General features: G+C 48.8%; 1 protein-coding gene across 1 annotated transcript in view; it reads left to right on the top strand.

The window, feature by feature from the left end:
- The first annotated feature begins 621 nt into the window (after positions 1 to 621).
- The window catches only part of CORO7 (coronin 7), a 98,087-nt gene continuing 87,555 nt past the window's right edge, over positions 622 to 11,153 (top strand). Inside the window, exons 1-5 of the mRNA XM_083152673.1 lie at positions 622 to 843; positions 5,415 to 5,511; positions 7,579 to 7,653; positions 7,781 to 7,851; positions 9,672 to 9,849. Coding sequence (XP_083008799.1) covers positions 784 to 843; positions 5,415 to 5,511; positions 7,579 to 7,653; positions 7,781 to 7,851; positions 9,672 to 9,849 — 481 coding nt within the window. The 5' untranslated portion in view covers positions 622 to 783. The remainder of the gene's footprint in view (positions 844 to 5,414; positions 5,512 to 7,578; positions 7,654 to 7,780; positions 7,852 to 9,671; positions 9,850 to 11,153) is intronic.

Genomic DNA, 11,153 nt, shown 5'->3' with positions numbered 1-11,153 from the left:
CTAGCTGATCAATTGATTGGTCAATATATGGATGGACCATCGGCCAGTGTGTACCATCGATATATATATATCTAAACGGCCTATCTAAATATATATCGTCTGTGGCTATATCTACTAGTGTGTACCCAGCTTTATCGTTATAAAATGAACAATGAGAAGTTAGGAGAAACTTAGTGGAACTATCAGCCTCAGCATGTCCTATCAGATAGAGGGCCAGATGCACTAAGCTTCAAAAGTTGTAAATGGAGAGTGATAAACAGCCAGCCAATCAGCTCCTCCCTGCCATGTCACAGGCTGTGTTTGAAAAATGCCAGGTTGGAGCTGATTGGCTGGCTGTTTATCACTCTCTATTTTAACACTTTTGAAGCTTAGTGCATCTGGCCCAGAGACTTTAATAACAGCCAGAGAACCACAGATTGCCTGTTATTTATATATATATATATATATATATATATATATATATATATATATATATATATATACACACACAATATATTTATAATATATCTAGCTACAGGATTATTCATTACAGGGGAAAGTTTATTATGAGAAGACATGCATAGCAGATGTCAGAGTGAACTAGGGCAGCAGCAGGGCAGAGCAATCCATTGCCGATGTGTCTCGGGCAGGGAGGGGCGGCGGAGACATCAGCAGCAGAGTGGGAGTCAGAGAGGAGAAAACTCATCTGACTGAGAAGCAGGGAGACAGCCTACTGTAGCTCAGGGAGTGACAGCCAGGGGGGTCAGAGTGACAGTCACTAGGAGGTAGGGAGCTGTTACCGCCATGAATCGCTTCAAGACTTCCAAGTTCAGGAACTGCATCCCCAAAATCCCCAAAAAGGAGGTAAGACGGTGGGAGGTGGGCAGTGCCTACAGGACACAGTATGCACCCTTTGGGGAGGCAATGCTGATGGTGCAGGCAGGATTGCATAACCCGGGGCATGGGAGGGACAGTAGCGCAGCAGGGCAGGGTTTACATGCTCACCTGGTGTGGCAGACTCACCTGTGTAGGGCTGTAATACTCAGCCTTTGCATCACTATACTAATTCATAGCACTGGCATGGACTGATCCCTGCAGTATACATTTCCTCTCAAGCACAGCTACCCCTGCAGGGGCAAAGGAAATCCTTTATAGGAAGCAGTGCTTCTCACTCATTGCCATCTGGGTCCCCAATATGATGAATATGATTTTGCTATTAAGTAAAATGTTATTTACACCATCTACCCCTAAACTCCCCCACAGTCTAAAGCTGGGTACACACTGGGCAATATATCGTCAATGATATGAAAGATATCATAGATATATTTTGCATGTCCAGTTAATATCGTTAATTATGCGCATGGCCATGGGGCATTAACAAACACTAGTGTTCATTCTAGCACCCGCCATAATTTGAAAACCCCATGCAGTTCCTCTTCCCTGCCTGGTGTTTCACTGTCAGGTCTGGTTTGCCTATCAGTGCTGATATACAGACCACACTGTGCTAGAAGCACTACAGCAGACAGCGACGTCCCAGGCAGGGAAGAGGAACTGCATGTTTTTTCAAATATGGCGGGTGCTAGAATGAACACTAAACCCCCCCCCCCCCCCCCCAATGTTTGTACATACAACTCAATCTGACAATATCATCAGCGACTGCATGTATGGAGCTGGGGGTGTGACATCTCAGACCGATACCATGAACGATATTGGTCAATATCATTCTCCCGCGGTGGAAATCCTGAAGTGTTTACACAGCATAACTGTAACTCCCAAACCCCCTCTGCAGCCTAATTCTATGTCTCCCCCTACTGCTTAACACTGCCCCCCGTCTTCCCTGACCACCGTACTTTCAGGATGCCCATTGTCAGGACTCGTGTTCTGTGGGCAGTTGGATTCCGTCGCTGTCCTGCTGTGTTACGTGGGTTTGGAGATATCGGGAACGCTGCTTTCCCTGTGTGCTTATCACCTGGATAACCCTCATCACAATTGCAGGGAATGTTTCAAGTTACCCCGGGGGATACTAAAACCACAGCTATAAAGGATATCTCTAGGATAATATTTTTAAATGACTTATTGCAATCATTAGATGTATGTGCACTGTTGATATTCAGTGTGAATTCACTTTTCTGCAGTGTATTTTCAGTATTTGGGTCCCTGCTCTGCGGCACACTTGCGTATTTTCAGTGATGTCCTATACCTCCCAGTTCTGTATATCGCTGCTGCGCACATAAATAAAACAGCATTGTATTGTGGTAAAGAACACAACCATAAGAAGCTACTTATAAGGTATAAGCAGCTATTTCTGGATGCCCATACTGCGCTGCAGCTGTAACGCAGGGACTGGCAGAGGGGCCTCCCACGCACTCACTACCTTCTGTCAGTAAACCCGCATGTGCCAGAGCTGCTGTGTTCACTATTATATACAGAGTTCCGCTGCCTCATCTGTTTGGATATGTCATAAGATGCTCATTTCCTCCTGCACTTCCTATGCAACCCCAGCTCTATAGTCTGCCAGGGCACAGCACTGATCGACGGGCAATTAATGCGGATCAAGGCTGCTGGTAAAGACCTTAATGCACATTAAACTACGTTCCTAATCATTGCTGTTTGGCTGGCTCATGTAGACCTGATCTAGAACATGTATAAGCTTCTGTGCTAGAAAGACGCCCGCTGCCAGTTATGCCAGCATCGGACCATCTGAAAGACCATCAGACACCTGAGTAACTCTCCTGTTATTCGGGGAGACCAGGAGAGTCACGTTGCCAAAAACCAGTGATGTTGCGTCTGAGGATGCAGCCGCTGGTTCCAGCACACCCAGAATATTGGGAGCCCCCGTTTTCTCCAGCGCTGCCTGTCGGCCCTCTCACCCAGTTTTTGTATTTTTTAAATGGGGTTGATTTTAATGGTGCGCATACACTAGGGCGATTTCATGGCAGTTTGGTCAGTTTTCATCCGATTGCAGTGATAAATCGCATGTTTTTTATACATCAGGTCCGATCTGATGTGTCCCGTGAGCATCACATTGGAGCCTGAAGATCAGGTGCCCATACACTAGGGTGACTTCTCTGAAAGGGAGAAGTCACCCACGATCCCACTTTAACCGCCCGGGAGGTGTACACCATATGCCGTCCTTTTACATACGATGTATCGTATGGGATGCCAGCCAAGGCTGTCGGAGGCTTGGCGATGAGATAAAGCTATAGTGGATTTGTATTTTCTTTAAAATAGAATGTGTGCAGAATTGATCCTGGGTCCTTCTCCTCTCCGCAGCTATTTACTATAAGATAGTCCTAGTAGAGTGTACGTACACTTAGTAATCCTGCCATCTGTGGTGAGCCCTCTGTGTACGACTGGCTTCCAATCGTCTTGCCAGCCCCTTACTCAGTTTATACCTAATGGCGTTTCGTGTATGATGTGGTGGCTGTTCAACATGCCCTCCTAAGATGGCAGAAGTGGCAGAGAGGAAGGTGTTACAGATGCTGCCCAGTCCAGTGTTTCCCATAACTGCTCCTCACAGGCCCCCAGCAGTCCAGGTTTAAGTGTTATCCATGCTTGAGCCTAGGTCAGTTAATTAGGTACTTATGTATAATCAGGGCGCCCATTACGTAGTTTACGTAGTCATGTATTGAGAATACCAATACAGCACTCTGCTGGCTACGTAAACTACTTAAGTGGCTCTGGAGCCCTAAAAATACACAATGCTTAATATCCCCAGTATCCACGTCATACCCCCACTATCCACGTCATACCCCCCACTATCCACGTCATACCCCCAGTATCCACGTCGGTGTGGAGTTGATTTTATAAAGTGTGGCGTGCCCGAAGCGTGGCGAGTGGACACGGATACGCGTCCCCTTGCGGGGCTCGCTACGCTTCGGGCTCGGTGGCTCGCTGCGCTCACCACACTTTATAGCATCAGCTCCATGCCGATGTGGATAGTGGGGGTAAAATGGCTGGTCTATACTTACCCTCCTTCTGCCCAGGCACCACGTAGATCCACCGTGACTCCCCGGCAGTCGCATTCAGTCCCCCTGCTCCGGCACTCGCCACAGACACTGTACGCAATTAGCATAGTGTCGCTGGGGGAGCAGGGAAGCCATGTGATGCGCCACCAGCGGCAATTCGCTGAAATACGTACAGCGTCCACTGCGATTGCTGGAGCAGGGGGACTGAATGCAACTGCTGGGGAGTCACCGTGGAACGCGGGGATCGACGCGGTGCCTGAGGAGGGTAAGTATTAACCACACCACCCTGCTGCCTCCTGTATTATCACGGCACCGGCTACGTAGCTTAGCCTACGTTGAAAATGTAGCGTAGCCGGGCGCCCTAATAAAGTACCGTTAATTATTATAATTTAGACTTAACTATCTGTGCTCAAGCATAGATATCCTTAGTACCTGTAATGCAGTGTACACACTGAAGCATTTTCCCCAGTTATATAGTTAATTATATCGGTTGTGCCGAGGGAGAATCATATAGTGCATATACACTGACTGATATTGTTCACAATATCGATTCATTGACGTCACCCGCCCCGCTCTGTACATGCATTAGCTGATGTCAGATTGTGCTGCGTAGACAGATGATAGGGGGGGGTCATTAACAATCTGCGGCAGCACGCATTGTTAATGATATTGAGCGTACACACTGGATAATATGCCCTTAATTTGTAATAGGGAAGGCCATTAGAAGATTAACCATTGGAGGGTTCAATCATCGATGGACATCTCCGATTGTCCTACAGAGCAGGCGGGGGGCTAGTCAGGATGAGATAGGCATTGGGTGGGATTTTGGGCTAAGTTATGTTCCACCTGCACTGGCTAAAACAAACAAACACAAAATAAAACCAAAACATTTTAGCCCGTGTATGACTGTCTGATAATGGAGACCCATTGGGGGCGAAACCATCTCTTATCTGTTGGAACTTGATGGCCGTCCCTATTTCGGGAGTTACTGGTATAAACACTTAGGGCCTTATTCTAGTTCACTCTTTCTGACAAAATCCTTCTTAGATGGACAAAACCATGTGCACTGCAGGTGGGGCAGATGTAACTTGTGAAGTGAGAATAATGCAGCCAGTATTTACCCTGCACAGAAACTAAATAACTCACATATGTAATTTGTAATTCTCTCTGCACATTTTACATCTGCCCCACCTGCAGTGCACATGGTTTTGTCCATCTAAGAAGGATTTTGTCAGAAAGAGTGAACTAGAATAAGGCCCACAATGAGAGCTACAAAACATTGGCAGATACAAGATCTGGGATCAGGATAAACATCAGTTTGAAGGGCTCTGGCTGCCCCAGTGAAAAGGATAATAGGCACCATGTGTTACAATAGAGGGGCGTGGTTATAGACAGGCCACCAATTACAAACCGCTTTACTGTCCTGCACCTGCATGTGTTGTTTTACCTCGTGCCATGTGGTTTTAGGGTTGGATTGGGGACGTCGGAGGTGTGTCCACTTCTTCCAATGGAAACAACATACAGTGCGGATACAGCCGGATTGTGTATAACACAGACAGCTCAGGTAGGTCTGTTGTGTAGTGTTATTTGCTAGACTCATTTGTTGCACTTTCATCGTCTGTCTGTCTGTCTGCCGGTATGTACTCCGCACGCAGGCTCCGGGCAGGTACTGGCTGCAATGATGTAGATGGTGGTATTTGTAACACAATCGCAGATGGTAAACCACACCTCATTACATCAGCCCTTCTGTGTGCCAGGGCAAATCAGAAGTGCTTCTGGTTATAACTCATTGTTCTCGGTGGGATTTGCTGCCCAAGGGATATTTAATTGCTCGGTAGGGCAATGGTCTCCTCCGCATCGCATACCCCACAGAAACTTATGGGAGGTGCAGCTGGAGGAATGGAGTGATCCCAGCATCACAGATATTGGAGATACCTTTCGCGATTCCTCTTTGTGCATGTACTGGAGGGTGTGGATCGCTTTATCGACCACACTTAGGTCGACACCGTTGGGTCGACAGGTTGGAAGGTCGACAGGTGTCTAGGTCGACATAGGACAAGGTTGACATGAGTTTAGGTTGACATGCGTTAGGTCGACATGGTTTTCTTTACTCGTGCGCTCGGCACACTATTTTATTCTCCCACCATGCCCTAGTGGATGGTAGGGCATGAAATACCGTCGGCACATGTCGGCTCAAAAAAACAGAAATAAACCCATGTCGACCCTCACCTATGTTGACCTAGACACCTGTCGACCTTCCCACCTGTCAACCCAGCGGTGTCGACCTAATGACTGCCGACCTAAGTGGTGTGGACAATACGACCGTATCCCGTACTGGAGGCTTTTCATTCATCTGAACAGTATAGTAAGATTCTATCTAGTAGTATCAGAAAAATAAGATTACAGCAAGTTCCCATGTTCTGTTTTTCTAAACTGACCCGGTGATAAGGGTATTTCCTATACACTAGGGCAATTTTCACCTTTTATCATCCGAGTCCGACGGATCAGGCCAAAAAAATGATGAAAAGTGTCAGAATCGCGCGTGTTTGACATTAGGTCTGATCCTATGCTCGGTGCCGTGACCATCAGATCGGAGCCTGAAGCTAGGAAGGGCTGCGGTAGATATGTTGGATCGCCAAGCCTCCGGCAGGTTTGGCTGGGATTGTATACGATACATCGCATGCAAAAAGAACTGCAGACTGTATATCGGATGCAGTCCTGCTGCTGGGCAGTCCAAGGGAAGCACATGTGACTGCCGCATTGCGATGGCACAGTCCTTACGGTTTGCCCACACGTCTGTTTCTAGTGCAGGATTTAGCACTAGGCCGGAATGTTCGGAACAGCAAATATTTTCCATTTGCATTGCCAATATTGCCTCACACCCCATAGGTGAGAGAGAGAACTTGCAACGTAGGGTCTACTGTAGGCATTACCAACCTCGGTCCTCAAGGCACACACAGGTTTTACGGATATCCAGGCTTCAGCGGGTAACCAGACTTTATATTGACACTTTTTTGGTCGACATAGTCAGTGAGGGAGGAAGCTAGGGATTATGCTGACTAGTTGAGGGGGTTAATACTTTGGCCGGCATGACCCCGTCAAGTGTGTGCCCTGGCTGTGGCATTACCCCTCTGCTGATCGGGCGCATGTGAACGGGTCCACGAGAAATATCCCGGGTCCAGTGACCTGGGAATCCAGCCAAGGTAGTCAGTCACTGTGCCAGCAGGAGGAAACGCACTGTGATTATCCTGTGTAGCGCTGCACTCTTCTCCCTCTACTACAGTAGAGTCGGGAGGGGTGACAATATGTACAGTAGAGTACCGGCACCAGGGAGGGAGGGGGGGGATGCTGTAGAAGGGGGAGGTAAGATAAAACACCAGGTTGCATTATATAGAACTGCACATGCCCAGAAAAGGGCATGTACTCATGTACACATGCAGGACCGTGTGATACAGGCACTTGGCCTGCTTGTACCTGAATTGATGGGAAGTCACATCCAGATCGCTGCTCGATTATCCCTTTTATAAAGGGGTTCTGTGTTCAGCCTCGTCTAGTACTATACAGGTCAGCATGTTCTATAGCTGTGTTTTACACATTTGCCTGTTACCCCATGATGTGTGTGTATTTTTAGGGGTGCTGGGGATTACCTCCCTCCAGGTGGAGGATGGAGAGAAGAGGACCTCCTCTCGGCTGCATTGTCACTCAGGTGCGTGCTGGTTTTATGCCTCCATTAGTATCCTCCATGTATCCATTGTTCCCCTTCTCTTCTCCATTACCGCGCTAACGTCTATGGAATAACTCCCTGTGCTTCATTCCGTGTCCCTCTCCCACAGATGCGGTGACAGACTTCGCCTTCTCTCCGTTTGACGACCGATTCCTCGCCACGGGATCCGCTGACCAAACAGTGAGTGGAAACATTGGCCGGGACCCTTCCCTTGTTTGGGATTCTAATGCTGTCTTCAGGAAGGTGCAGTGTGGTGTGCCCTACCCTTGTGCCCTGGGCCTGCGTGGGGTGCGCACATGTAGAGTGTACCGCCCTCTTTTTTAATATATTATTTATTACCAGTTTTTCATATAGCGCACACATATTCCGCAGTGCTGTACAGAGAATATTGGAACACTCACATCAGTCCCTACCAAATGTACATGCACACAGACATTCTTGGGTTAATTTTTTTTTTTTTTAGGGGGGGGGGGCTAATTAACCTACCAGTATATTTTGGATGGTGAAAGGACACAGGAGTACCTGGAGGAAACCCGCGCAAGCACGGGGAGAATATACAAACTCCACACAGTTCGGGCCATGGTGGCTATGGAACCCATGACCTCAGTGCTGAGAGGCAATAACCATTACACCATCTGTGCTGCCCCCTTATGCCCTGTGCTTACATATAGTGCCCTCCCCCCTTATCATGTGACTCTCCAACCTGCACTCAGTCCCGGAGGTGTGCCTGCTGTGCCGCAAAATAGTATAATTCACAATTAGGCCAGGCTAAACCACCAGAAGTACAGGGCATTGTAAGAGTGAGGTCAATGTCTGACCAAGGCTGTGTGTGTGGAGTTTTTATGTTCTTCCTTGGTTTATGTGAGTTTCCTCCCACACCGATAACATATTGGTAGGTTAGTTCGATTCTGGCAAAATATAGTGAAACCTAGCTACAGTATGTGACAGGGAATATATATAATCCTATTTTGCAGGGGCTGGTGTGACTGGCTGTTCTGTATACAGAGCAGTGTAATAAGTGTCCGCCATATGAATTATGGGTAATAATAAGTAAAATAGCAGTCTCTTTGGAAGAGCTAATGTTGGGGAAGGTGAGCTGGGGGATAAAGGATGTTCCTTGTCTGCTGCCTTTGTGTAGAAACGAGCTGTCAGTTTGTGGGACAATTTTACATAGTGACCTACAGAGGTGTACAATGATACCCCTTTCACACCAGCCAAAATTCCTGGGTTGGCCCTGTGAACAACCCACGACTAGCGCTGGTGTGTAAGGTTCTCGGGCCAAATTCCCAGGAAAATTTGCAGGGATTTCAACCATGTTAGCTAGTAGGGTTGCTCCCGCAACCAGCCCGGGTTACTGGCTGGTGTGAAAGGTACTTGCCCGGGTCCAGGCGGTGGGCAGCAGGGTCCTGGTGTTGGGATCCATGCAGCGGGTGGTGGGGTGCGGGCAGCAGGGTCCAGACTGAGAGGATCTGGGCAGCGGCATCTGGGTGCTTGTAGCGCTTTTTTCAGGGCAGCGGGGAGGAAAGTGCTGGATTTGAAAACATTGAAATTGTCCGGGCGCTGTCAGCCAATCAGCATCCGGCTGGGCAGCGGCGGCTGGGCGCTTGTAGCACTATTTGCTGGATTGGCTGACAGCGTTTTCAAACACAGTGCTTCCAGTTCCCGCCCTGATGCACTACAAGCGCCCAGATCCCCGCAGTATGCACCCCGCTGGCCAGGCGCCGCTGCCCCCTTACACCAGAAAATGCAGGGACAAGGGTGGTGTGAAAAGGGGCCAACCCGGGAATGTCCCTGCTTGATCCAGGGACCATTTTCCCAGGTGAGCCCCTGCATTTTCTGGTGTGAAAGGGGTAATGTCCTTGACCTATACCTGGCTCGCTGAGAGGGGGCTATTTAGCCTGACTTCAGCCACAGTATAAAAGGACACAACTGTAGTGGTAGGTAGGGCACAGATTGCCCCATAGATGTATGACCAGTACCCGCATTCTTCCTTTTTGCAGGTAAAGCTATGGCACATGTCTGAGGCAGGGGATGTGGGCGACCCTACTGGGATCCTGACCGTGAAAGGAGGGTCTGTGAAAGCTTTGCAGTTCCACCCCTCAGCTGATGCCCTACTGGTGTCTGCAGCCAGCAAATCTGCACAAATCTGGGACCTCTCCAGGGAAACTGCCCTTGCAGGTAAGGAGCTTGTGCTTATGTATAGAAAAAAGACATTAGTCCATCAGGTTCCTCCTATAACTGATTGGCTGCGATGTAAATAACCCGGATAACGTTACCGTCCATTCATTATGACCCAAAGGGGCTGTCCTATCGGAGTCCACTATAGTCCATTATAATTAATGCTTATAACCTTGAATACTATTTTCTGATAAAAATGTGTCTAACCCTTTCTTAAACATATCAGTAGAGTCTGTTATAACAACCTGCTCTGGCAGAGTATTCCATATCTTACTGCCCTTACTGTAAAGAATCCCTTCATTGACTGGGTGAGAAACTTCTTCTCCTCTAACCTTAGGGGGTGACCGCGTGTCCTGTGCACAGTCCTCATAGGGGCCGATTTACACCTGTTCCTACAGGTCCGAATTTGTCTACGTGGTTGTGCACATCGGTATAGGCGCTCACGCGCATGTGCTCACCCAGGTGCGAATGCCTTCCGCGAGTTTTCACTCATTGGGGCGTTCGCAAATTGAGTGACAGGCAGGCCCCGCCAAGCTTTTCATGGGTGTGTCCAGAAAAACAGTGGGCGCAGCGATAAAAACGCTGGGTGGCCCCCTGCAAAAGCCCCTGCTCGAGGCGGGCGGATGACGTCACATGACGCCAGGGCCTGCCCCCATTTAGGCCATCTCTGTCCAGGATAAAAGTAACCATAGACTTACTGTTATCTGCAAAGGGAGGAAAAACATTCGATGCTGAGTAATCACTGAAAGATTTTTTTTCCTCTGTGCGGGCGTGTGCGAGCGGATGTGTAGGCGTACACATCTGCTTGCAGCATAGGAAGGGTGATTTGGGCGGCAGAGGGGCATTAACCTGCTCGCTAGGCAGCGAATATAAATAGCCTAGCGTGCAGGTCTGAATTGGGCCCATAGTACACGGATGGCTTTATGTATTTGTATATATTAATCATATCCTCTCATTGCCACCTCTTCTCCAATGTAAACATACCAAGCCTGGCCAGCCTTTCCTCCTCTGCCTGGCCAGCCTTTCCTCCTCTGCCTGGCCAGCCTTTCCTCCTCTGCCTGGCCAGCCTTTTCTCCTCTGCCTGGCCAGCCTTTCCTCCTCTGCCTGGCCAGCCTTTCCTCCTCTGCCCGGCCAGCCTTTCCTCCTCTGCCTGGCCAGCCTTTCCTCCTCTGCCTGGCCAGCCTTTTCTCCTCTGCCTGGCCAGCCTTTCCTCCTCTGCCTGGCCAGCCTTTCCTCCTCTGCCTGGCCAGCCTTTTCTCCTCTGCCTGGCCAGCCTTTCCTCCTCTGCCTGGCCAGCCTTTCCT

The sequence above is a fragment of the Crinia signifera genome, chromosome 7 (genome assembly GCF_055691185.1).
Source record: "Crinia signifera chromosome 7, ASM5569118v1, whole genome shotgun sequence".
NCBI lineage: Eukaryota > Metazoa > Chordata > Amphibia > Anura > Myobatrachidae > Crinia > Crinia signifera.
Note: the sequence above shows the minus strand (reverse complement) of the source record. Positions and strands in the feature narration are given on the sequence as shown.